We start from the raw sequence: 27,928 nt of genomic DNA, 5'->3' as shown, positions 1-27,928 counted from the left end.
ATGACAAGCCATCCATGTGCCACAAGACCAAGCAAGGGCAGCATCAGCAAGAAAAACAAGAACATGGCTCTCAATCTCAATGACAGCACCACCGCCATCGCCATGGCGAAGAGCGAGGTCTCGATAAGGGAGTATGACCGGGAACGCGACATGGAGGCCATCGAAAAGCTCGAGAGGAGCTGCGAAATCGGCGCGGGGAAGGGTTTCTCCATTGTCACCAACATGATGGGTGATCCCTTGTGCAGGATCAGGCTCTTCCAGCTCCATGTCATGATGGTATGTTTCTAGACCATATATATATATATAGACATGGGTTAACAATGTGATTTTTGTGTGTTTGCTTCATGTACCTAGCTAGCTAAAGCTAGATCTTTGACATCATAAGCTTGACATGATCATAAGCTAGCTATGATATGATACCTCTTGTCTACAATTCTATAACTGCCCTAAAGAGTGGTCTTCATAAGCTAGGAGTTACCTTTTCACTTTAGGCTTTACATGCCCCCAAATATGGAAATGGAATGTTTGTTTCACCTCACTGGCTACTTGCTAATTGCACAGTTACCCTAAGTATATAGCCAATCTTGCAAAGGCTAGTCATATGAATTAGGTTCAGACTTACATGCTACCATCTCTGTTCTTTTCTACTTGACTTTTTTAAACTTTGACATAGTCTTCAATGTCGCAAGTGTCCGACCGTTACATTTCTGATAATATGTTTACATAAATTAATAAAAATATAGTTACATGAAAGGATTTCTCATGATAAAGTCCCATTTGTAAATATTAAATCATAACATTTTTATTGTATCGATGATTTAATATATCGAGGTTTGACTCTATTCATTTTAGGACGTTATATATTTGAGTTTTTTTTTAAAAAATCTATTTGAGAATAGAGATACTTTCAATCAAGTGAGTCTTTGATCTTAATTAGGGATTCCAACTAGGTTTGACCATGCTTAGAAGCTAATAGGCTCATATGAATTCATATGCATGCGTGTTCATAACTTGTAGCAATTAATTCTCTAGTTCTCTAGGCTAAAACATTCAAATCTGTACAAAAATTAGTGAACATTTATTCAAATTTGTCTGAAATTTTCATTATAAATTCTGGCCCTTCCATAAGTAGGTAGCTGAGCTCACAGGGGGAGGAGGGGAGCTCGTCGGCGTGGCGCGAGGCTGCGTCAAGCGCGTCGCCACCGGCGTCGTCGACGGCGACACCGTGCTCGCCGGCTACGTCCTCGGCCTCCGGGTGTCTCCGGTGCACAGGCGGAAGGGCATCGGCTTGAAGCTGGTCGAGTCCGTCGAGGCGTGGGCGGCGCGCCACGGCGCGCGCCACGTCGTCGCGGCGGCCGACGCCGCGAACGCCGCGTCGCGGGGGCTCTTCGTCGGGCGGCGCGGCTACGCGACGGCGGCACGCCTGTCCATCCTCGTCCAGCCCCTCGCCGACGTCAGGCCGCCGCCGGCGGCGGCCTCGTCCAGGAGCGACGTGAGGATCGAGAGGCTTGCCGTCGAGCAGGCGGCGATGCTGTACAAGCGGCGGTTCGGCGGCGAGCCGCTGTGCCCGTCCGACGTGGACGCCGTCCTGGGCGCGGCGCCCAGCCTAGGCACGTGGATGGCGCGCTTCGCCGGCGGCGGCGGCGGCGACGGCGGCGACGGCGCGTGGGCGTGCGTGAGCCTGTGGAACACGTGCGCGTCGTACAGGCTGCAGGTGGTGGCGCCGCCGCCGAGGCCGGCGGGCGGCGGCAGGGCGCTCCTGGCGCGGCTGGCCGCCGTGGCGCCGACGCCGCCGTGGTGCTTGGCTGCCATTTACCAAGCGCGCGAATTCAAGTTCCTTTCAAATTTGCCGTGGATTCCGTGTAATTTGCTGGTTTTTTCTGAATTTACCACGATATTGATCCAAATATCCTTGAATTCAAATTCCTTATGTGTCCATCTTCTTTGGCTAGGCTCAACTGAAGTGATTGGTCTTTGGCCAGTGAGTCCACTCGTTCACAGTTCTTAAATATCGACCACTTCAAATATTATTTTATTATTTTCTATAAGCTTATTTTTCGTTTTAAATATTGGGTTTAGTCTCTTGCCCATTTTATATTTTACTCAGGATTTTGACGCTCCCATCGTTTGGCTTATTGGCTTATCCATGGAATAAACCAAACGACATAGTTGCAAACAAAAAAATAGTTTGTGAATAAAACTTTCATACATGTTCTTAGTGATCTAAACACAAATGCATAAAAATAAACTTTGATGAAAACCCCGAAATCAACTCTAAATTTAAAGCTAAAAATAAAAATTTTGGCTTATAAGTATAAACATAAGTGAAAAAATGAGGATGTGAGCCTTCTTGAATGACCATTTACTCTTTTCCCTTGTTATTGTGATCTTCCCAATTCTACGGATCAATGATAATCTACATCACTTACCCATATCATCTTGATGAAGATAATAATTTCAGCTAGGAAGCTACTCCATCGCGTCCCAAAATATAAGAAATTTTGGGTGGATGTGACACTTCCTGTCCTAGAAAGTGTTACATCCACCCAAAATTCCTTATATTTTGAAACGGGGTGAGTAATTAATTGGGATGGTGTTAGGAGGGTATTTAATGCAGCTTGAGAGAAATTGTGAGTAGAGGAGTATACGTGATTATTTGATTTTGGTGGGTCTATTTAGTTCTGGTCATTTGAATGGGCATAATTGACACTAATTCCTATGTTAGTATATAGATGTAGAATATAGTGTTAACTACTCATCTTATCCTATACTAGTATGTACTACCAACATAATTCCTTTGATGTTATTAATTGGCTATGTATTTATTTGGACCTCACCCTAAAGATATGTGTATATCTTCACAAGGCTATCTCTCTTTGATTTCAAAAAAAAAAAAAAAAAAACAGAAAAAAAAAAGAGAACAAGGCTATCTTTCTACGGCCAATGTTCAATCTACCTAGGCCACTAGTTAAGCATGCTATGCCTTTTTCTGTCTTTCTAGTTTGCATTTTTAGCATTCCATTACTACAATTGATCTCCACTACTTCAATTCCCTCCTACATTCATCAAGAGCAATTAATCACCAAGATCATATAGATCCAATATATCCAATCCCTTCCCCTTCATCTTCCTCTGCAATAATCCTCTTAATCTTCTCATTCATGCCAATGATACAACCAAAATGGCAAAGTTAGGCGCCTAATCACCACTTTTACTATTTTTATCCAAAAATAGCAGTTACTTACCACTGGCCACCATTGCCCCCACTTTTCCCGGGAAAAAAAATGCAGCCAAAGCCAACTAATCTCCTCCTTTCCCTCCATATTCAAATAAATACAAAAAAATCCATCAAATTATTATTAGTAACAGTTAATCACAACCACTGCAATTTTGCAACCTCCATCTCGTCGCCATGGCGTCGTCGCCGCCGCTTGTCGCCTGCGTCCTCCTCGCCGCCGTCGTTTTCACCGCCGTGGCGCCGCCGCCGGCGGGCGCCGTCTGCGTTCCGCGCAACGGGAAGGCGGCGCCGGGGAAGCCCGGGATGTCACCGGCGCCGCCGAAGAAGCTGACGCCCGCGCCGCCGACGACGCCGCCGCCGAAGGCGAAGCCGATCCTTCCCGGCCCCGGCGGCGACCTCGTGAAGGCGCTGTGCGCGAAGACGGACTACCCGGTGGTGTGCCAGATGACGGTGGTGCCGCCGCCGGCGGCGGGGGCGGCGGCGAAGCTGGACGCCACGGCGGTGCTGCGGCTGGCGATGGGCGCGGTGCGCGCCAAGGCGGCGGCGGCGAAGAAGGCGGCGGGGGCGCTCGCCGCGGACGCGAGGACGCCGGCGCTGGCGAAGCCGGTGCTCCGGGACTGCATGGACTCGTACGACGACATCGCGTACAGCCTCGACGAGGCCGACAAGGCCATGGCCGCCGGCGACAAGGACACGACGGGCACCATGCTCGACACGGCCCGCACCGACGTCGACACCTGCGACCAGGGCTTCGAGGAACGCGACGGCGACATCCCGCCGCTCATGTCCAAGCAGGACGCCGAGCTCGCCAAGCTCGCCAGCAACTGCATCGCCATCGCCGTCGCCGCCGGCCTCCGCTCCAGCAGCTAGACGCACGCCGCCGGCCGGCGACCGATCGATATGATCCTATATATAGTATACTACTACGTACATATATATATATAGCGATAGAAAGAAAACCTAGACTTTGGCACCTTAATTATTATTTCCTACGTTTCAGGTTATAAGAATTTTTAGTATTGCTCACATTTATATAGATGTTAATAAATCTAAACACACACATACATATATATATATATATTATATATATATATATAATATATATATATATATGTATATATATATATATGTATATATATATATGTGTGTGTCTATATTTATTAACATATATTATCTAAAAAAAGATTCATTAATATATATATGAATATGGATAATGTTACAAAGTTTTATAATATGAAATGGAGGAAGTAATTATTATGATGACCGTGTATCAAATCCATCCTTCACACCTCACAAATGTTAGTGGAAGCGTCTTGATTATGTTTGTGTGTTCATGTATTGTTGCAATGTCTTGATTTTCTCTCAATGTTTGTGGAGTTGATGATAATGTGGATAATGACAAAATGACATTATATATATATATATATATATATATATATATATATATATATATATATATATATATATATATATATATATATATATATATATATATATATATATATATATATATATATATATATATATATATATATATATATATATATATATATATATATATATATATATATATATATATATATATGCCAGGCCATTTAAGGCATGAGTTTTTTCTTTTTTGTTTTTTTGTTTGCCACAAGAGGTTTAATAACCCTTGTTGTAGCTCTGTTATTCTGAAATTGTGATTAAATCGTTCTCCATGGCCTCTGGGCAGTTGGGGCAGTCTCCATGAACTCATATCTGTGAGCCATTCAGACTTCTGTGAAGCCATTTCCCTGCATATATATTCAAAATCTTTAGTAGCTTTTAATAAATATCTATCTTCCCATGATGTCTTACCTGGCAATTCCATAGATTTTGGAAGATATGATGAGATACTGTTCACTTCGAGAGATATTTTAACTTTAGGATCTTTGCAGGATGGCGAATCCTATTTAGACAGCCTCAGAAGCTTGCTTCAGATGATGTAAAGTCCTACTCGGTACTCACCGTATGCCTCACCTATCTGTCCTTTTAGAAGCAACTTAAAAAGATAGATAGGTGAGGCATACGGTGAGTACCGAGTAGGACTTTACATCATCTGAAGCAAGCTTCTGAGGCTGTCTAAATAGGATTCGCCACCCTGCAAAGATCCTAAAGTTAAAATATCTCTCGAAGTGAACAGTACTGAACAGTAATTTGAACAGTAAACTGAATAGTAATCAGCCGAATAAACAGTAAACTGAATAGTAATCAGCCGAATAAATAGTAGTTTTGAACAGTAACAGATTCTTGAAATATTGTCTGAGGTATAAGGAGCATAAGTGTGGTATCAGAGCCAGTCATCATAGAGAAATCAAATTCAGAAGCTAATATTGGAAAGGTAATTACTACCAAAGATAATCTGAATATAAGGTGTAGGCTAAATCACATTGAAGACCATAGTTGGCACTCTAACAATAGTCAATTAAATTTAATTGTTGATCTGATATATAATTTTTATATAAATTGGGATAAAAAGCAGGAAGATTTAGAGCGAAGGATTGAAGATTTGTTTAAAGAACGAAAGCAATCTGAAGAACAATATTTGCTTGTCAGTAATAAATTAAATTCAGTGCTAAAAGAGCTAGAGGAATATAAGACAAGGCAGAATAAGATATTACAAAACAGTGACTATATCAAAGAATTATTAGAAATAATATATTCTAGTAAAGGAAAAGAGATAGTTTTGGCTTCAACAGGCATAATTACCTCGTCTCAAGCTATTAATTCAGAAAAATGGACCTATCTAGGAGTTTGTTTAGAAGAATAGCAAGCAGAGACGATAAATCTTTAAGTTGTATTGATAAACAAAAAGGTAAAAATGAAGACATAGATGAGCTTGAAGATATTGCAGAAGTAGACAAACAGCTCGAAAGATATCAAAAAGATACTCTGAGGGCAATAAGACCTCAACAAATATATTGCATGGGATTTTTTGAGAATAAAAATGGGTTATACAGAATATCTAGAGAAGTAGAGTTAAGCGTTTTAACAAAGCCAGTTGAGTTAAAAATTATAGCCAAGGAATTTGAAAATGGATTAAAGTATTCAGGGTATAAATATATTCACCAAGGTATGTATATAATAGGAATCAAAGGTATGACAAGAAAGAAATTAGGAGCTAAAGTTTTAATAACTCTGTTAGATAAAAGGTGGGACACAATAGATAAAGCAGCATTAGGATTTTTAGAAGGTGACATGAATGAGAATATGTTGATAACATATATAGCCCCAGATCTAATGATGCCTATAAAAGAATTTATAGATAAAATGAGTTTTGGTTTTCAAACAAAGGGATACGAGGAATTTAAAGGAACAAATTTGCTAGTAAGCATAGAATTTATAGGAAGATTAACTAATAGAAGTGCCTCCAAATACAAAATAAATGTAAATGACGTGATTGAAAATATGCACTCTAAGGGAATAACTTTCATGAGCCCTTTAAAAATAAGTTCTGAAGAAAGGGCAGGAGAAGAATGGAAAATTAGTGATTTAATTGAAAGTAAAACTTTGAGTCAGCCTGAAAATTATATAAGTTATCAAAATAGTAAAGGAAATACCAGCATTAGATTTATAAATTACAAACCCAAAACCACAGATGACTTAGAAACAGAAGCATCTGATAGAAATATAATAGATAATAGAAGACATAGTGTTTCAGAGTTTATGGAAAAATTAGATCAAGAAAGTGAGATAAAATATTACGAAAATAAATTAAAGGAAATAAATGAAGAATATAATAACTCTATGAAGTGTGAGTGGCCTAAAATAAGAGATAAAGAACTTTATTTCTATAGAGAATTAGCTAGAGTAAAGAAAGTAAAGAAGAACGAAGATATGGCAGTAGAAATTTTTAAAAACCAACAAACCAAGATAGAACAGATAAAGAGGAAAGAGCAAGATAAGCATGGCAAAGAAGAGCAAAATCTTGGTAAAATTTTAAGTGAAGAAGAGCAATGGGCAGAGAATGAAAGATTATTTCTTGAAAGTTATGAAGAAGAAATTAATCTAATAAATGAGATGGAGAACATAAAAAATGAAATAGACAATGCAGAACAATATAATGATTTTATAAACACATTAGATGAAGTAGGGTTACATAATCTTGATAATGCAATGGAAGCTATGGAAGTGGACTTAGGAACAGGAAAGAGAAAAAGATATGGAGAAGGTACTGTGAAAACGAAGGAGAAAGAGAAAGACCAGCTAGGGCAGCAGGAAAATGGCCCCCTGATAGAGAAGAATTTTCATATAACTATATACCAGGTCAATATAGGCATATGGGTACAAAGAGAAGAGACTTTGAGAAGCCTGTTAAATTTCAAAACCAGAGGAGTGATGGTGCTATATTAAATTTAGCCGCACATGACCCTATTGATTGGCCTAATATTATTAGTATTTGGAAAGGTTTAATAGTTCAAAAATATATACAAAACCAGCACAATATAGGAAGTAAAGTTGAAGATATGATAACCTACTTAGAAACATTCTTAGGTGAATCTGCTAAGGTTCTATGGGAACAATGGGTTGAAAAGAATCCTAATAATTATGAAGAATTGAAAAGAGCTGGTAGCAATCCGCATAATTTTGCAAATGTTATATCTAACATTATTATAGCTGAAGATCCGGAATTAGGTTATACAACTTTGCAAAATGAAAGGTTAAAAGAAATAGAAAAATTAACGTTAACAAGTTGGAAAGGCATAAAAGAATTCTCCCAACATTATTTATATAATGCTACAACTGCTAAACAAGGATATAACAGGGGTATAGTTGAACGTTATTTCAATAAATTACCTGACCCACTAGGAAGTATGATATTTGAAGAATATAAAAAGGAAACTGAAGGAGCTGAAATCAACATCTCTCAAGCCATAACTTTTGTGTTTAAGCAACTAAGAAAAATATGCACGGGTATCCAAGCCCAAAGATCTATGAAACACTCGGATTACAATTTCTGCAATAAAATAGTTCAAATACCCTTGTCATATGGAGAAGACAAGCCTAGAAGTAAAAGGATTTATAAACATCAAAATAGAAACAACAATAATATTAGAACAAAGAAAAGGTATTTCTTAAGAAGATCAGATAATAGAGCACCCTTCTTACATAAAAGAAATGTAAGAAGATATAATCCAAAGAAAACCTATGATAAAACATGCAGATATTTTATATGCAACTCGCCAGATCATTTAAGTAGAACATGCCCAAATAAAGATCAAAAGAGATATTCTAGTAAATATGAAGAACAAGAGAGGGTTCTAATTATAGATAGCGTAAATGAAAACATATTAGTATGTGATGATGAAATAAAAGATGACGAGTCAATATATTCTATCATAGAAACAGACGAAGTTGAAACCATCAACGAAGAATATGAATCATCCGATGAAGAGTTAGATTTAATTGACGAATTAGCAGGTTTAAAGTTTGAAATGATGGTGTCGGTGATATGGGACCGGGAGTATCATGACCAGAGGCTTGAGGCAGACGCAATCGCCCACGTGGCCTGGCACCTTCGGGGACGTCGGGCCCGAGGGTGAGGTGTCCGCCCTCCTCGTGATTTCCCCCGAGGGGGGGTCGGGTTGCGCTTGCCCCGGCCCCGAGGGCCGGGGCACCCCGACCCCTTAAAGAAGTCTGCGCCACATATATGGGATAAGTGAGCACAGCTGTGCTCACCTAACAGCATTTATTGTAGTCTGGTCAAGCGTGTCACGCTGCGTGCAACGCAGTACAGCACGCTCTTTTATCCGGTCTGTGACCAGTCACAGACCGGTCAAATCAAGGGTTAGGTGGCGACTGGCGGTCTGACGCACGCCTCGCCCCATCCCGTCAAGACGAAAGCCTCAAGGCAACTCGTCTCAAGCCGGAGCTAGCGTGTTATCTCTTAGAGATGGCACGTTAGCCCCGGTTAGATTTATACCAGGCTTCATCCTAACCATTACAGGCAAGGTGTTACGCGAAGAAGGGCAAACATGCACGTTGTTAAACGGACGCGTGGTGGACAAGAATGACCGGTCTGACACTGGTCGCATCAGCAACGGGCAGCCACGATCTCACGTTGCGCCCGTCTCCGCCGGGAGTGGAGGTAGGTGTGAGCTGTCCCATCGAAGTGTCATTTGGACGACAGCCATACCAATCTCCGCCCATTAAAGAGAAAAAGAACAGTCCAGTTTGGAAAGGGAAGGGTGCATGTGGTATCCCCTTGAAGTATAAAAGGAGGACCTTGCCCATAGAGAGGGGGTTGGTTGATTCTTGCCAGATTTAGAGCCTAGAGCGGGGGAGAAGTGGGCTGACACTTTGTAGCTCATTCATACACAAATCCACAAAAACACAGGAGTAGGGTATTACGCTTCGCAGCGGCCCGAACCTGTATACTTCGCCGTGTCTCGTGTGTCTTGCGGGAGGTGATCTTTTCTCGTCCAGAGGGAGAGAGAGAGCTTGAGATCGCACCCTAAGCCCCCGGCCGAACCGGCAAAGGGGGGCCTGCGCGGTCTCCCGGTGAGGAGCCACGAGCTCCGTCATCTGGCGCGCCAGGTAGGGGGCTCAGCGTGTGCTTTCTGAGCTCTCAGACTCTTCCGTGCGCCCCAAGTTTTTCTTGTTCAGCCTAATGGCCGAGCAAGGAAAAACGCACGACCTCTCGCCGAGTGTAAGCGGCGACGATGGGGAGCCGAATCCACGCCGTCGAGCTCGTACTCCTCCACCTCCTCCGCGCCAAAGCCCTAAGCAGGGGGAGGCGCTTGAGAGGGTCGACAAATTCGCGGCGTCACCAGCCGCAGGTGATGCAGGAGAACGGCGAGATGGGGGGCGTCGCCTCCTCGTCTACGGCGACGGCAGCACGCCTCAGGGCGCGCTTCAGGCTGCTGGCGCGCTCCTACGACACCCGCCTGTCGTCCATGACCCGGAGTCTCCAGCCCAACGATGGCTGGAAGACGTGGCCAACTTGGTCATGACGGCTCAGCAGCGCTTGGGTGCTGGTGGACGGTCAGCCACCACCAAGACCTCCGGCGCCGCTACCACCGGCTCCGTGTCGTCAAGGCGGAGGGCGCGGCGAGCGGCGGCGGCTGCACGTCATTCGGCTGCTACTCCCTCGTCGACACCTTCGACTCGGGAGGATCAGCATGGGGAGCCGGATGCCCGCCTCAACATCGAGCGCCGGCGTAATAGCCGGCGTACCCCCCGTGCAACGGAGGGTGCCTCCTCGTCCAGAGTGTCACCTCGACATGGACGTGAGGACCAGCCCTCCGTGCCTCCGGCTGGTGGTGTTGGCTGTAGAGCCTTTGTGGCGAGTCTTCGGAATGTCCGTTGGCCCCCAAGGTTCCGGCCCACCATCACCGAGAAGTACGATGGGAGCGTCAATCCCACCGAGTTTCTCCAGGTCTATACGACCGGGATCGAGGCCGCTGGGGGTGACGACAGGGTCATGGCGAACTTCTTTCCCATGGCCCTAAAAGGACAGGCGCGGGGTTGGCTAATGAACCTGCCACCCGCGTCGGTCCACTCCTGGGAAGATTTGTGCCAACAGTTCACCATGAACTTCCAAGGCACATATCCGCGCCCAGGCGAAGAAGCGGACTTGCATGCAGTACAGCGAGGCGATGATGAGTCGCTTCGCTCGTACATTCAGCGGTTTTGCCAAGTCCGCAATACTATACCATGCATCCCTGCACACGCGGTGATCTACGCGTTCAGGGGGGGCGTGCGGCACAACCGCATGCTCGAAAAGATCGCTTCCAAAGAGCCCCAGACTACCGCGGAGCTTTTTCAGCTTGCGGACCGAGTGGCTCGTAAGGAGGAAGCGTGGACATGGAACTCCTCCGGTTCCGGAGTGGCAGCTTCGGCCGCCCCCGGATCCGCCGCTCAGACAGGGCGGCGTGACAGGAGGAGGAAGAAGAGGTCGGACCGTTCCGGCGACGAGGGTCATGTCCTCGCCGTCGAGGGCGCTCCGCGGGCCACCCGAAAGGGGAGGCCTGCGAGCGACAAAAAGAAAGAGGCTGGTACTCCCAGCAGGGAGCGCCCCGCCGGCAGGTGGTGCTCCGTCCACAATACCTCCCTCCACGATCTCGCGGACTGTCGCGCAGTCAAAAATTTGGCTGAGCGAATGAGGAAGTGGGAGGAGGACAGGAGGCAGGAACGCCGTGAGGGCAAGTCCCCGGCGGTTCCTTCCGGCAAACGGCGAAGTGAGGCCAAGCAGAAGGCCCCCGCTGTTGACATCGATGATGGTGAAGATGACCTAGGTTTCCAAGAACCTGGGGCCACCATTGCCACCGTCGATGGAGGAGCGCGTGCTCACGTCTCTCGCCGGAGCTTCAAGGCTATGAAGCGAGAGCTTCTGGCCATGGCCCCTACTCATGAGGCGATGCGTCGGGCGCGGTGGTCAGAGGTTGCTCTCACTTTCGACCAGACCGACCACCCACCGTGCATTGCCCGGGGAGGGCAGGTTGCGATGGTGGTTTCCCCCACCATCTGCAACGTGAAGTTGGGACGTGTCCTCATAGATGGAGGAGCGGCTCTCAACATTCTTTCCCCCGCGGCCTTTGATGCTATCAAGGCCCCGGGGATGGTGCTCCAGCCGTCTCAACCGATCATCGGTGTGACGCCGGGGCACACGTGGCCATTAGGTCACATCGACCTACCGGTCACCTTCGGTGGACCCGCCAACTTCCGCACGGAGCGGGTAAGCTTCGATGTGGCGGACCTCAGTCTGCCCTACAACGCGGTCCTCGGGAGGCCCGCGTTGGTGAAGTTCATGGCGGCGGTCCACTATGCCTACCTCCAGATGAAGATGCCGGGCCCTGGTGGCCCCATCTCTGTCCGTGGCGACCTTAAAGTCGCGCTTGCTTGCATGGAGCAGCGCGCGGACCACCTCGCTGCCGCGACCAAGCCCGAGGGTGGTGACGAGAGGCTTGGCACCTCTGCCCCCACCGCCCCGAGGCAGCGGATCGCCACATGCGACGAGGTCCCGGTCAAGGAGGTTGCCTTGGGCGACGGCCCATCCAAGACCACACGGATCGGTGGTCTTCTGGATGGCAAATAGGAAGACGCGCTCGTCTCCTTCCTGCGGGCAAACGCTGACGTCTTCGCATGGAGACCAGCGGACATGCCCGGGGTCCCCAGGGAGGTGATTGAGCACCGTCTCGCCGTGCGGCCGGGCGTAAGGCCGGTCCGGCAGAAAGTGCGGCGGCAGGCCCCGGAACGTCAAGCCTTCATCCGCGAGGAGGTGGCGAGACTTCTGGAGGCTGGATTCATCCGTGAAGTCATCCATCCGGAGTGGCTGGCGAACCCGGTGGTCGTTCCCAAGGCGAACGGCAAGCTTCGGATGTGCATCGACTACACCGACCTTAACAAGGCATGTCCTAAGGATCCTTACCCCCTGCCTCGCATAGATCAGATCGTCGACTCCACTGCGGGGTGCGACCTTTTGTGTTTTCTAGATGCATACTCTGGTTATCATCAGATTCGCATGGCTAGGGAGGATGAGGAAAAAACTGCGTTCATTACCCCCGTAGGAACCTATTGTTATACATCAATGCCCTTCGGGTTAAAGAATGCAGGCCCCACTTTTCAGCGTACTACTCGAATTTCTTTGGGTAGCCAAATAGGACGTAATGTTGAGGCGTATGTCGATGATTTGGTTGTAAAAACGCGCAACCAAGAAACTTTACTTTCAGATCTAGCGGAAACTTTTGAGAACCTCCGCTCCGCCCGTATAAAGCTGAACCCCGATAAGTGTGTGTTTGGTGTACCTGCGGGCAAGCTTCTCGGGTTCTTGGTCTCTGCCCGAGGCATTGAGGCTAACCCCGAGAAGATTCGAGCTATCGAGCGGATGCGCCCCCCTAGCAAACTTAGGGATGTGCAATGCGTCACCGGTTGCATGGCCGCCCTAAGTCGTTTCATATCAAGGCTGGGAGAGAAGGCGCTACCCTTGTTTAAGCTCCTCAAGCGCTCGGGGCCGTTCACTTGGACGGAGGAAGCTGAAAATGCCCTCGCCCAGTTGAAGGCGTATCTCAGCTCTCCTCCGGTTCTAGTCGCCCCGGAGCCAAATGAGTCCCTGCTACTTTACTTAGCAGCGACCCCCCAAGTAGTTAGTGCAGCGTTGGTTGTGGAGCGCGATGAGGACAATCCTCATTCTGCGCACCCCCACTCTGTGCCGACTTGGCCCGGGAGCAGGCAGGGAGGAGGGGCCCCCGAGTCAAACGGTGGCCTAAGGCCCCTGACGACCGGAGACGGCCCTCTGCCCGCTTGTCAAACGGTGCTGGGTGTCCCCGACCCTCAGGAAGGCCCCGAGGCCACTGCGGGAAGGCCGCACTTAACGCCCTTTGACCCCGAGGCTAACCCTGTGCTGAGCCGACCCGGGAAAGAGCAGGGAGAAGAGGCCCCCGAGCCGAACGGAGGCCAGAGGCCCCTGACGACCGGAGTTGGCCCTTTGCCCGCTTGTCCGACGATGCCAGGAGCCCCCGACCCCCAGGACGGCCCCGAGGCCACTGTGGGAAGGCCGCTCCTGTCGTCCTCCGACCCCGAGGTCATCGGCACAGAAGACGAGTGCGCCCCAAGGGGCCACTTGGACGAAGAACGCCCCGGGGGTACGGCCCCTAGCAAAGAGGATCGGCCCCACCGAAGGGTGCAGCGGCCTGTCTACTTTGTTAGTGAGGCCCTCCGGGACGCCAAGACCCGATACCCACAGGCCCAGAAGATGCTTTATGCTATTCTGATGGCCTCGAGGAAACTGCGCCATTATTTCCAGGCGCATCGGGTCACTGTGGTTACGTCTTACCCCCTCGGTCAAATCTTGCATAATCGAGAGGGTACAGGGCGAGTGGTAAAATGGGCAATCGAGCTTTCTGAGTTCGATCTGCACTTTGAACCACGCCATGCTATCAAGAGCCAGGCCCTCGCCGATTTTGTGGCAGAGTGGACCCCGGCTCCAGAGACCGTCTCAATGCCCGAGGCCAGCGCGAACCCCTCACAGCTGCCTCATGCCGCCCACTGGGTGATGCAATTCGACGGTTCTCTGTCTCTTCAGGGCGCCGGTGCAGGGGTCACGTTGACCTCTCCAAACGGAGACGTCCTCAGATACTTGGTCCGTCTCGATTTTCGAGCGACTAATAATATGGCAGAGTACGAGGGACTCCTTGCCGGGCTCAGGGTGGCAGCCGGGCTGGGGATCCGCCGCCTCCTGGTGTTAGGCGACTCTCAGCTGGTTGTTAACCAAGTCTGTAAGGAGTACCGGTGCTCCGACCCGCAGATGGACGCCTACGTGCGCCAAGTACGGCGTATGGAGCGCCATTTTGACGGGATAGAGCTTCGGCATGTGCCCAGACGGGATAATGTGATTGCCGACGAACTCTCACGGCTCGCGTCCTCGCGAGCCCAGACCCCACCGGGCGCCTTTGAAGAAAGGCTTACCCAGCCGTCGGCGCGACCCGATCCCTTAGGGGAGACGGATGCGCCTGACCGGCCCCCGAGGCCCGTCGGAGTCCAGGCCTCGGGACCCGAAGGGAGCGCTCCAAGCTCCCTTAGATTGATTGCTTGGATCTCTGAGATCCAAACATACCTCACAGATAAGACTCTACCTGAGGACCGCGAAGGGAGTGAACGCGTACAACGCATTTCCAAACGCTATGTGCTGGTAGAAGGGACCCTCTATCGGCGCGCGGCTAACGGAATCCTCCTGAAGTGCATTCCTCAGGAACAAGGCGTTGAGCTTCTTGCGGACATCCATGAGGGCGAGTGCGGAGCCCATTCCGCCTCGCGTACCCTGGTTGGCAAGGCCTTTCGTCAAGGATTTTATTGGCCGACAGCTCTCAATGACGCAGTCGATCTGGTCCGGCGATGCAGAGCGTGTCAGTTCCACGCCAAGCAAATTCATCAGCCGGCCCAGGCCCTGCAGATCATACCACTGTCATGGCCATTTGCTGTCTGGGGGCTTGATATCCTGGGACCGTTCAAACGGGCCCCGGGCGGGTTTGAGTATCTGTATGTTGCGATCGACAAGTTCCCTAAGTGGCCCGAGGCTTATCCGGTTGTCAAGATCGATAAGCACTCTGCTCTTAAATTCATTAAGGGCATCACGGCCCGTTTTGGAGTGCCTAACCGTATTATTACGGATAATGGCACCCAATTCACTAGTGAACTCTTCGGCGACTACTGCAAAGACATGGGCATCAAGCTCTGCTTCGCCTCACCTGCCCACCCCAGAAGCAATGGCCAAGTGGAGCGCGCCAATGCAGAAATCCTCAAAGGCCTTAAAACCAAGACCTTCAATATTCTCAAGAAGCACGGCGATTCATGGATCGAGGAGTTGCCAGCGGTGCTCTGGGCGAACCGAACCACACCAAGCCGAGCGACCGGGGAAACGCCTTTCTTCCTCGTCTACGGCGCAGAAGCGGTTCTCCCATCTGAGCTCACCCTGAGGTCTCCTCGGGCCACCATGTACTGCGAGGCTGATCAAGATCAGCTTCGTAGAGATGACCTCGACTACTTGGAAGAGCGAAGGCGGCGCGCGGCCCTCCGAGCTGCGCGCTACCAGCAGAGCCTGCGGCGCTACCATCAGCGCCACGTCCGGGCCCGATCACTCTGCGTCAACGACCTCGTCCTACGCCGCGTCCAAACGCGTGCTGGATTGAGCAAACTCTCACCAATGTGGGAGGGTCCGTATCGAGTGGTCGGTGTCCCCCGGCCGGGCTCGGTACGGCTGGCCACGGGCGACGGCACGGAGCTGCCAAACCCGTGGAACATTGAACACCTTCGTCGCTTCTACCCCTGAAGGGGGGGGTCGGGTGTCAGGTTTTGGCTCGGGCTAACCCCGCACCCCCCTCGGGTGTGCCGGGTTAGCCGGGGGCTACCACACATGCACATATATTCCTTTTTCCTTTATTTCAGCATTTCAATAGAAGCAGTTTCAATTTCCTAAAGGTTGTGTCTGTGCCGTTTTTCCTTCTGAAGAATCTTAACTTGAAATAAGGTCACTCGTGCTCAACCTTGCCCTCGGGGGCTCGGTTCGGTCAGCTAAAATCGCCAAACGGGGCCCAGAACCGAGCCGTGCCCCGGGGCGTGGTGAACTCCGGGGGGGAATCGGCAAAAACCCACAATCGGGTCACCCATACCCCTCGGTCACCACGTTCCCGGCCTGGCCAGTCTCGACATGTGGATCTCCCCAGGCACTGGCCCCGACCCGAGCCATTCGAGGACTGGGACTTGGGCACGAGCCCTTATTTCAAGCTAAGGCGCAAAAGGACCATGGCATAGATCATCCTCATCGCATATGTATAGCAAAATAAAACTAACACAAAAATTTTTTCATCATTTCGTTTCTGATTGCAGATTGAGTTAATTTATACAAAAAAGAGGCATGAAGGCCTTAGAAGAAAGAACAAGAAAAAAGTTAAGATTGGCGGGGGCCTGGGGGCTCATTCCAATGCGCCCGGGTCGCCGGCCTCGTCGCCGCCGTCATCCTCATCGCTGGCGTCGCCCTCCTCGTCGGAGCTGGGGGCGAACGCGAGCAGAGGGGCCGACCCCTCGAAGCCGTCGACGATATGGTCGGCAGCATCCCGGACGCGCGCGCGCGCGTCGTCCTCGGTCCCGGGAGGGAACTCCTCCAGCGCCATCCAGGGAGAGAAATCGGGGTCCCGGGCCTGGTAACTCGCTAGCACGAGTTCGACCGCCCCCCGAGCGAGGTCCCTCGAGGATGACTTGATGGTCTTCTCGAGCTCCTCGGGGAGTCGTTCGAGGACCCAGGCCATCCTGTTGAGGTGCGGAGCGAGGCCTTCCAGGTTGCTAGGGCGCGTCCTCGTCTGGCCTTTCCAGAGGCCCGCTTGCCGACCGGCGCGATCCATGCGGGAGACCGAGTCCCAAAGCATGTCGGGCCCCATCTCGCCCGCCAAGCGGAGGGCCTCGGCCTCCCCGATGGAAGAATCCAGCGCGCGCTGCATGTCAGCGACGGTGTGTTCGGCAGCCGCGAGGCGAGCGGCTAAGTCGCTTTCGCCCGCAGCCGCCCCACCGATGCGCGCCCTCGCGGCCAGCTCTTTCTCCCGTGCCTCGAGGTTGGCAGCCCGCTGCTCCAGCGCGGCTCTCTCGGCACGGACGCATTCAAGGTTGCGGCGCGCCTGCTCCTCTTGCGCCGCCTCCCGGAGGGAGAGGCTGTCCGCCAGCCGTTGCGTCGTGGCCTCGGCCTCCTCGAGAGCTCGCTCCCGCTCAGCGAGTGCATCCTCGCGAAGGCGGAGCGCGGACTCCTCCTCGGCGCAGGCGGCCTCGTGCGCCGCCAGCGTCGCCTCCCGGAGAGCAGTAGCGGCCTCGCGGTCCGTGAAGCCCTTCTCCACGGTGCCGGCGTGTTCTTCCAGCGCCATGGCACGGGCCTCAAGGGCCTCCTCGCGCCGCCGGGACGCCGCTTCGGCTTCCGTTGCCCGCCGCTCTCGGGCAGCAGCGGAGTCGAGAACCCCTTGGGCGGCGTCGAGCTTGTTCTTCAACTCCGCCTCCCAGCTCCCGTGTTGAAGGCGGAGGGAGTCCTGCGCCTCGATCATCGCGGTGGTGGCGACGAGGGCGGCCTCTCGCTCCTCCTCCACCTCTCGGGCGATCTCCGCCAGCGCCGTCTTGCGGGCTTCAAGTTCCGAGATGTGGCGGCGGTGGGCCTTACGGCCCACCTCCACCATGGCGTCCATCGAGCGCCGCCCCTCCTCGACGCGTGCCCATGCGGCCTCGAGCTCCGCTCGTTCCGCTCGCAAGGCCTCCACCTGGGCGCTAAATCCATCTAGCACCGCGGTGTTTGCGGCGGCCAAGGCCTGCATAATGGGCTCGGCGCTCACCGGGGCGACGGAAGAGGAGGAGAAGAGCCGCCTTGGAGAAAATGCGACGCGGCTTGGCCCCCCGGAGGATGCGCTGGGCTCGGGGATGTCCCCCGGGCCCGTTTGGTCCTGGGCGTCGCCCGGTGAGGTAGGCCCAGGCGATGCGCCCACGGCCTCGTCGCGAGCCGCCTCGGAGGATGTCGCCTGAGGGCCGCCCGAGGGAGTGGGCCCAAGTGACGCGCCAGCAGCAGCTGTCGCCTCAGCCCGGCGAGCCCGGGCGGCCTCCTCCCGAGCAGCTTCCTCCGCTTGGCGAACCCGGGCGGCCTCCCGGGCGGCCTCCCGGGCGGCCTCTTCAGCTCCCCGAAGGCGATCTGCGGCTTCACGCCGGTCAGCTTCTCGCCTCCGCTCTTCTGCGGCCGCCGGATCTTCGGCCTCGGACTGGCCGGACTTGGGGTGGCGGGAGGAGTGCGACGGGACATCGCTGAAGCAGAATAAAAAACCAGAAGACAAACAAGATGGATAAGAGAAAACTTGTTTAATGGGATAGAAGAAAGACGGTCGCAATGAGAATGGGGCGAACCTGCGAGGGGGTCGGTTGAATGACCACTTTGGAGGGGAAATCAGGTTTCCCCGGCATGGTTCCGTCTCCCCCGTCTTGCGGAGCCGCTTCTTCTTGCGCACCCCCTCGGGCTGCGACGTCGGCGCGGCCCCCTCCGGGCGCCGACTGCTGGCACGCGCCGCCCCGCCCCCTCGGGGAGGAGATGGGGGAGGTGTACCTCCCAGCTTCCTCTTCCCCTGGGCGTCGGCAGGGCGGCTGCTCCCCGAGCCCCCGACGCGGGGCCCAGAAGCACGACCCCCTCCTGGGGCAGATTGTTCCCCCCGGCGGCGATCGCCCGCGCCGTCGTGGCCCTTAGGGGCTCTCTCCTCTGAGGCCCCGACCCCCAACATAATGGTTAGAATGGAGACGCGGTCGGGATCTATGCAGAGGGGGAGGATCTCCTGAGGAAGGCGAGACGCCTCCGCAGAGCTAAGATTCAGCACCCTTTGGACTACGATCTTGAAGTCCTCGGGAGCCCAATCCCATCTGGCTCCCTGGTGGGTCCGCATGTAGTCTTCAGGCCCAGTGTACTCCCAGGCGCTCCGGGCGCGCCGTTGGAGCGGCGCAATCCGGCGACGGAGGTAATCGCCGTACACCATGGCCCCGGTGAGCCCTTGGGATCGCAGGCCCGCCAGGCGGTCGAGGACGGCGTCGTACTCCTCCCCCAGATCTACCGGCGCCCGCCAGCTGGAGACCTGCGCCGGGGGCTGGCTTGGAAGTCGGAGGCGCGCTTCGTCGGCGAGGGGGGTGTAGAACCAGTCGCTCTTCCAGTCGTCCCACTTCTTGCGGAGGACGCAGGGGATGTAGCGGTTCAACACCGGCCCCCGCGGCTGGAAGTAGCAGCCGCCAACCACCGACGGCGGTGACACCGACTGCACGGTGAAGAACCACCGGAACAGCTGAAGAGAGGGGCGCACCCCAATGAACATCTCGCACAGGTGTGCGAAGATGGCCAATGTCATCACCGCATTGGGGGTGAGGTGCGCCGTCTGGAGATCGTAGAACTCCAGGACATCCATGAAGAAATGAGAAAATGGCGGGACCAGCCCAGCCATTGCGAAGGGGAGGAAGAAGATGGACCGCCCCGGGTAGTCTGGTGCCGGGCGCCCCTCGCCCAGCATCACTATCTCCCGACCGGTGGCGGACTCCGGCATGAAGCGGCGCGGCAGTCCGGCGTGCCTCTCGTTCACGATGCGGGAAGGCGGCAGTACACTGCCGTCGAGCAAAGCAGAGCCCCGTGCCATGGCGGTGGAGGAAGAGATGATTGGGAACGAGCGCGTGTGGCGAAAGTAGGGCGTAGCAGAGAAAGAGTTAGAGCTCAGGCGGCGAAGGCAAGAGGAACAATGGCGAAAGGAAGGGAGCAAATCCTTTTCTCGATGCTTTTATACCCTTGCAATCGCTGGGCCTGGCTCCTCGTTTCTCGCGCCCACTACTTCGCTCCCTCGTATCTCGCTATCTCGCTCCCTCGTTTCCCGTGCCCACGCTTCCACTAATCCCATTCGCCCGCTTACGGCGCATGAAGTGGATATGCGGTTGTGGCAATCGAAATGGATTGTATCGTGCGCGCGTTAATTACGCTCGCCGTCCGAAGCGGCGTTACCGTATCTCCAAGCGAGACAAATCTGCTCACCCAGATTCGCGCGCTGCTCAAGTGATGTGGCAGTCTTGAATAGACCGCCCATTATGGACAACCAAAGTTACCAATACCAATATGCATGGATTGAGACCGTTGGGTATTTTGCCCAACTATGGAGACCGGTCCCACCTGTCACCAGGCTTTAGGGGTGGCGTCACACCTGACCGCTTCCCTTGGGAAGGGAAATTGCTCTGGCATAACGCCGGGGGCTACTGTCGGTGATATGGGACCGGGAGTATCATGACCAGAGGCTTGAGGCAGACGCAATCGCCCACGTGGCCTGGCACCTTCGGGGACGTCGGGCCCGAGGGTGAGGTGTCCGCCCTCCTCGTGATTTCCCCCGAGGGGGGGTCGGGTTGCGCTTGCCCCGGCCCCGAGGGCCGGGGCACCCCGACCCCTTAAAGAAGTCTGCGCCACATATATGGGATAAGTGAGCACAGCTGTGCTCACCTAACAGCATTTATTGTAGTCTGGTCAAGCGTGTCACGCTGCGTGCAACGCAGTACAGCACGCTCTTTTATCCGGTCTGTGACCAGTCACAGACCGGTCAAATCAAGGGTTAGGTGGCGACTGGCGGTCTGACGCACGCCTCGCCCCATCCCGTCAAGACGAAAGCCTCAAGGCAACTCGTCTCAAGCCGGAGCTAGCGTGTTATCTCTTAGAGATGGCACGTTAGCCCCGGTTAGATTTATACCAGGCTTCATCCTAACCATTACAGGCAAGGTGTTACGCGAAGAAGGGCAAACATGCACGTTGTTAAACGGACGCGTGGTGGACAAGAATGACCGGTCTGACACTGGTCGCATCAGCAACGGGCAGCCACGATCTCACGTTGCGCCCGTCTCCGCCGGGAGTGGAGGTAGGTGTGAGCTGTCCCATCGAAGTGTCATTTGGACGACAGCCATACCAATCTCCGCCCATTAAAGAGAAAAAGAACAGTCCAGTTTGGAAAGGGAAGGGTGCATGTGGTATCCCCTTGAAGTATAAAAGGAGGACCTTGCCCATAGAGAGGGGGTTGGTTGATTCTTGCCAGATTTAGAGCCTAGAGCGGGGGAGAAGTGGGCTGACACTTTGTAGCTCATTCATACACAAATCCACAAAAACACAGGAGTAGGGTATTACGCTTCGCAGCGGCCCGAACCTGTATACTTCGCCGTGTCTCGTGTGTCTTGCGGGAGGTGATCTTTTCTCGTCCAGAGGGAGAGAGAGAGCTTGAGATCGCACCCTAAGCCCCCGGCCGAACCGGCAAAGGGGGGCCTGCGCGGTCTCCCGGTGAGGAGCCACGAGCTCCGTCAGATGGATCAATTAAATTGTGAACATGATTGGATTAGAGGAAAGGGTGACTATAATATCAAATGTGCTTTTTGCATATATTACCCTAGTCAAGAAAATAGAGTGACTTGTAGTATATGTCTAAAACAAGCTTGTGCTGAATGTATAAAAGCAAATAAACAAAAATGGAGAAAAGAAATAGAATTAGAATCAGATGAAAAGATTTTATCTAGTAGAGTACGAGTGTTAGAAAATAGACTAAATAAATTAGAAATAGAATTAGAGAACCTAAAAAATAATTGTGATATTAAAGCATTACCAGAAAATAAGGACATACAAAACACCGAATTTAAAGAGCAATTGATAACACTAAAAGACAGTAATACTGCTAAAATAATTCAACTAAGAGATGCCATAACTAATTTTGGAAATAAATATATAGTAAGATTGCCTTTCAAAGAAATATTAGGTATAAGAATCCCTGTTAAAGTAAAATTGACACCCAAAGTATCTTATAAAATATTAGCACTAGTAGACACTGGGTGTACAAAGAATATTATTCATGACAAATATTTCACAAGATGTCCTGAAATAGTTCACACAATTGACGACAATAAGGCAGAAGTTTCCACAGACATGTCCGGAATAAAGAAAATTCATAATCAGTTAGCTTATAATATGGAGGTTTACATTAATGCAACTAAATATATAATAGATGAGATTACAATAAGAGATTTGTCAATGATTAATGATGACATGATAATTGGCCTAAGGTTCCTTCAACAATCAGTACAAACCACAGTAATACATGAGCAAGGAATTACTTTTATCCCATATCAAAATAATGTTCCATATATCTCAGAGGTACGAAAGCGTGGTGGAATCTCCCCCAAACTCGACAACTTAGAAGTACCTAATCTTGAGTCTGAAGAAAGAATTAATGAATATGAGCTTAGTGAGAATATAGACAACTATTCTTTCTCATCATATCTTCCAAAATCTATGGAATTGCCAGGTAAGACATCATGGGAAGATAGATATTTATTAAAAGCTACTAAAGATTTTGAATATATATGCAGGGAAATGGCTTCACAGAAGTCTGAATGGCTCACAAATATGAGTTCATGGAGACTGCCCCAACTGCCCAGAGGCCATGGAGAACGATTTAATCACAATTTCAGAATAACAGAGCTACAACAAGGGTTATTAAACCTCTTGTGGCAAACAAAAAACAAAAAAGAAAAAGCTCATGCCTTAAATGGCCTGGCATATTATTTCAAAAATTTCGTGCCCTCAGATCAAAAGATAACAGAAAAAAGGGCTAAAATACAAGATATCCCTCATCATGAGGAAAGGTTACTAGATTATCGCGAGGAGAAATCCCGTGATGGCCAAGATAAACTTCGCATGGAAGTTGAACAATCTATGGCAACAGATAAGAATACCAAGGTATTCTCAGATAAGATTTTGATCTCAGCAGATCCTGCTTCGAGCATGGTTGCTTTCCACATAAATATCAATAACCTATTGCAATCTTTTCCACATAATAAACCATCATCATCCACAAAAAGGCATGATACCATTCCCCAAACACCATACATACTGCATAATCATCCTAATTTATTCCTTCCACAATATATACTCCGGACCCAGCCAAAAGCACCATGTAGATCTTGTGCCTACAAAGATTCTTGCAAAAAGAAACTTAAAAGCCAAAATCCCATGAGTACTACATACGAAAATCTCCAACCCAGATTAAGCTTCAAAACGGAACAAACTTTATCCTGCTTTGGGCAAGACATCCTCGATCTTGTTTGGCAAAAGTTTAAGGAGAGACAAATGAAAATATTCCTTGGACTCCAAGATTATTTCTTTGATCTCTTAGAAGGGAGAGAAAGAAACCCAGCCATACGAGTAATCATATATATGCTCCCTCTCTTAAGACTAGATGATCAGGCAATTTCTGACCCATCCTATAGATTCCTGGTTCTCAAAGCTGAGATAAATCTTCAAAGATTCCGGAACCTACCCACATACAACCATGAAGAAATATCTCTCCAAACCATTATAGATCATGGTCTTGTGAATTCCATATATGCAACCCTCGATCAGATCCTTCAATCTGATTTAGGAAACGCTGTGAAAGATGTATGCAGGAGACTTGGACATGGAAGATACATGATTATCTTCTCCTCAATACCACCAAAATTCACACCACCTGTTCGTCCAGCAATTCATTATATATATATATCATGAAGGGACAATTTAATTTTCAAGAAGACGGTCCTAGCAAACTATCGGATGAAGAGGAAGAAATATATACAACAGTTGCTAATCATGAAAATTGGAGATTATTTTCTGAAGCTGCAGAAATTGAAGAAGCTATCACCACAGATTATGAATATCAGCTGGTTTTCCAAAACAAGATCACAAGGATTTTTATCAGCAAATTCTACAACCAAAGTTATGAATACTTCAAGGGAGCAGGGCGCATAATTAAACCGGATTTTGGAAATGAATGCTCCAAGAAAAGTTACTACAGAAGCCTGGCTCAGTGGTTTCAGAAAACAGAGCCATCAGAGATTGACACGGTGCAATCAGCACCAATGATAATCAACGAAGATAATGAATAAAGATCTTGTCATCCCCGACAAAGATCACTATTCAAGATAAGGAATCTACACTATTCCAGATAAGTATGGATCTTGGTGGTCATGGGCAGCCAGATGAATAGAATTCTTTAAGCTAAATATGTTTTTCAATATATATTGATAATAGAATATCAATAATTTGGGCGTGGAAGAAGAAAAAACGAAGATTTCAGAAGACTACTCAAGGAGGAATCCAGAAGAAGGAATCCAGAAGGACACCCTATAAGCATAAAGGAACAATATAGGGTGCGGTGAATGACATATCCCTGTGAAGAATAAAACTTTCGGCAGGAAAGGCCTCAACTTTAGCCTGCTCTCGTGAATCCACAGTAGCGAAGAGATAAGCAGGAGGCACAGGCGACGCCACCCCTGACCTCTATAAAAGGAGGGGTTTGCCCAGCTGAGAAAACAAGAATAACAACAACAATAACAACACAACAACGAAGACACCATTCAGAGCAAAGCTTCCAAGCGCGCTCTCACCCTCCATTCCACCGTTCTTAGTAGTAGTGACTTTAGCCTACCTTGCATAGTATATTGAAGCAAGGAGGTGTGTTATAACGCTGTGTAAGGTAAGAACAGCTTGCTTGTACCTACCTTCGGGTTTCCCGAAAGGGAAAACCGTATGTAAGCTTATCTGTTTAATATGAAGTAATTTTCCTTAAGTATTCCTGCACGTTTGTTCTAGACAAGTGTTTATGCTAAGGACCCTATAGGAGAAACCTCTTCGGTTTGTTCTCGTTTTTAGCCTGCATCTTGCATAGGCGTCTGGAGAATCGGTATCCGTAGAGAAGTGTTCCCTTCGGGTGGAACTGCCTGGGGAGACGATAAACTCTTAGCTAGAACAAGTGTGACTTGGAATATCTTTTTAAGTTGCTTCTAAAAAGACAGATAGGTGAGGCATACGGTGAGTACCGAGTAGGACTTTACATCATCCGAAGCAAGCTTCTGAGGCTGTCTAAATAGGATTCGCCACCCTGCAAAGATCCTAAAGTTAAAATATCTCTCGAAGTGAACAGTACTGAACAGTAATTTGAACAGTAAACTGAATAGTAATCAGCCGAATAAACAGTAAACTGAATAGTAATCAGCCGAATAAATAGTAGTTTTGAACAGTAACAGATTCTTGAAATATTGTCTGAGGTATAAGGAGCATAAGTGTGGTAACAGGCGACGCCACCCCTGACCTCTATAAAAGGAGGGGTTTGCCCAGCTGAGAAAACAAGAATAACAACAACAATAACAACACAACAACGAAGACACCATTCAGAGCAAAGCTTCCAAGCGCGCTCTCACCCTCCATTCCACCATTCTTAGTAGTAGTGACTTTAGCCTACCTTGCATAGTATATTGAAGCAAGGAGTTGTGTTATAACGCTGTGTAAGGTAAGAACAGCTTGCTTGTACCTACCTTCGGGTTTCCCGAAAGGGAAAACCGTATGTAAGCTTATCTGTTTAATATGAAGTAATTTTCCTTAAGTATTCCTGCACGTTTGTTCTAGACAAGTGTTTATGCTAAGGACCCTATAGGAGAAACCTCTTCGGTTTGTTCTCGTTTTTAGCCTGCATCTTGCATAGGCGTATGGAGAATCGGTATCCGTAGAGAAGTGTTCCCTTCGGGTGGAACTGCCTGGGGAGACGATAAACTCTTAGCTAGAACAAGTGTGACTTGGAATATCTTTTTAAGTTGCTTCTAAAAAGATAGATAGGTGAGGCATACGGTGAGTACCGAGTAGGACTTTACATCATCTGAAACATATATATATATATATATATATATATATATATATATATATATATATATATATATATATATATATATATATATATATATATATATATATATATATATATATATATATATATATATATATATATATATATATATATATATATATATATATATATATATATATATATATATATATATATATATATATATATATATATATATATATATATATATATATATATATTCCCCTGACAAAAGGAAAAGGATAATCTCATTTCCTCTCAAAATACAACTAATTACTATGCATTTTCTTAAAGAGATTAATGTTGAGGCGAGAATGAGATGGAGTAGTAGATGAAGAAATTAAATTGAGAGTGTTGTGATTTCTTACGATGAATAGGTATGTCCGCAGGTGGAGAAGTAGTTGCGTTTAAGATAAATGAAATCTTAAAAGTAGCTACATATTGATACGGAGGGAGCACCCAATCTCAGTTTCTTGATATTGTCATTGTAAGTGGCTCTTTGAGTGTTCTTCAAAAAAAGGAGAAAATTTACAAAACTACATATACATTGATAAAACTATCGTAAAACTATACATTTAAGGTGTTATATCACAAAACTACGTATTTAACATAAAATTTTTCACAAAACTACAAATTTAATCACAAAGATTAAGTGTCAATTTAATCACAAAACTACAACATTTACAACTCTTACATAACAGGAGTGCTATGGATTTAAACTCTAAAATATATAGTGTTGTGATAACTTTAACGTTAAATATATAATTTTGTGATACTTAGCCTCAAATAACACAGTAAATATGTAGTTTTGTGATACAACGCCTTAAATCTGTAATTTTGTGATAGTTTGGTAAAATTATGTTTAGTGTTATGAAATTTACTTTTAAAAAAAGTTTTGAACATTGGTGTGAGTTGTCTCACGGTGGAATTGTGAATGCTCTACTCGAGGGAAACGTCCTGAGTATGACTTAATAAATTTAGAAGTGATGAGCATTTGTTTTATTACACTGTTCATGGTAAATTGGTAACCTCGTCATGAGTTTGATGTATTATTCTTTCTTTTTTCCTGACTGACCTGTTGTCTTTGCATTTCTCCAAAGTTTTAGATAACATCCTGTTAACCGTGTGGAATGTCAATAATTCCTTTGGAGTAAACAGCTAATTGGGACGTGGATTATTCATGTCACACTTCAAAATATACGATGATTTTTTTAAAAAAAAAACTAACTTTTTAAAGCTATTTATTGGTTTTATATATAATATTTGATTTATCCATATGAGTAATTTTTCTCTATTTATATAACCTATCAATCATCCAGTTAAAAGTCAGACCATTGCGTTCTATAGCAAAGAAAAGATAGAAAAGATTTATCATTTTTCACGCCATGTTTCCCAAACTGCTAAATGGTATGTTTTCTTTTTTTTAGAAAACGTTATGCAAGAAAGATATTTGAAAAAAAATCATATTAATCATTTTAAAGTTGATTAATATTTAATTAAACATGTGTTAATAGCTCACCTTATTTAACGTATTTTACTATTCTCTTTTTTCTTTCACTCAAACAAAACCTTAAGGGCATGTACAATGTAAACCACGTCTAGTAGTATCCTCATGTGGGTCAAATGGGCCAAGGCATGGGACATCCATCTCCGGATCTCCCAATGGAGGGTACTCCAACCAGCCCTATCAAATCTGAGGCAACATGCTCTAGCCCACAACGGCCGTATCCTAGCTCATGAAGGTACATGTATATTTTTTCTAGCCCATCCACCGACCGTCCATTTCTCCTCTCTTTTTTTCTTTGTTGCCCGTCTCTCTCCCACCTACCTCTCGCTCGTCTCTCTCTATCCACCTGCCTGTCGCCATCGCCGACTTCCCTGCCTCGCGCTGCCACCGTCCACCACGCCGCCGACCAGATCTCTCCACCTCGCACCGCCTCCAGTTCCACCCTGCTGCGACGCCGTCGGCTCCGCCCCA

General features: G+C 48.6%; 2 protein-coding genes across 2 annotated transcripts; both read left to right on the top strand.

Moving 5' to 3' along the window:
• LOC107275832 (probable N-acetyltransferase HLS1-like) lies at positions 1-2,008 on the top strand. Its single transcript, XM_066306105.1, has 2 exons — positions 1-276; positions 1,133-2,008. The coding sequence occupies exons 1-2, from the start codon at positions 1-3 to the stop codon at positions 2,006-2,008; spliced, it is 1,152 nt and encodes a 383-aa protein (XP_066162202.1).
• Positions 2,009-3,412: 1,404 nt separating this feature from the next.
• Positions 3,413-4,108, top strand: LOC4352519 (pectinesterase inhibitor 10). The gene has a single exon (XM_015763806.3). It carries the CDS (start codon positions 3,413-3,415, stop codon positions 4,106-4,108), a length of 696 nt encoding a protein of 231 aa, XP_015619292.1.
• Positions 4,109-27,928: the final 23,820 nt, after the last annotated feature.

This window comes from Oryza sativa, chromosome 12 (genome assembly GCF_034140825.1).
Source record: "Oryza sativa Japonica Group chromosome 12, ASM3414082v1".
In the NCBI taxonomy this organism is placed as follows: domain Eukaryota; kingdom Viridiplantae; phylum Streptophyta; class Magnoliopsida; order Poales; family Poaceae; genus Oryza; species Oryza sativa.
This window is presented reverse-complemented; position numbering and strand designations above follow the sequence as displayed.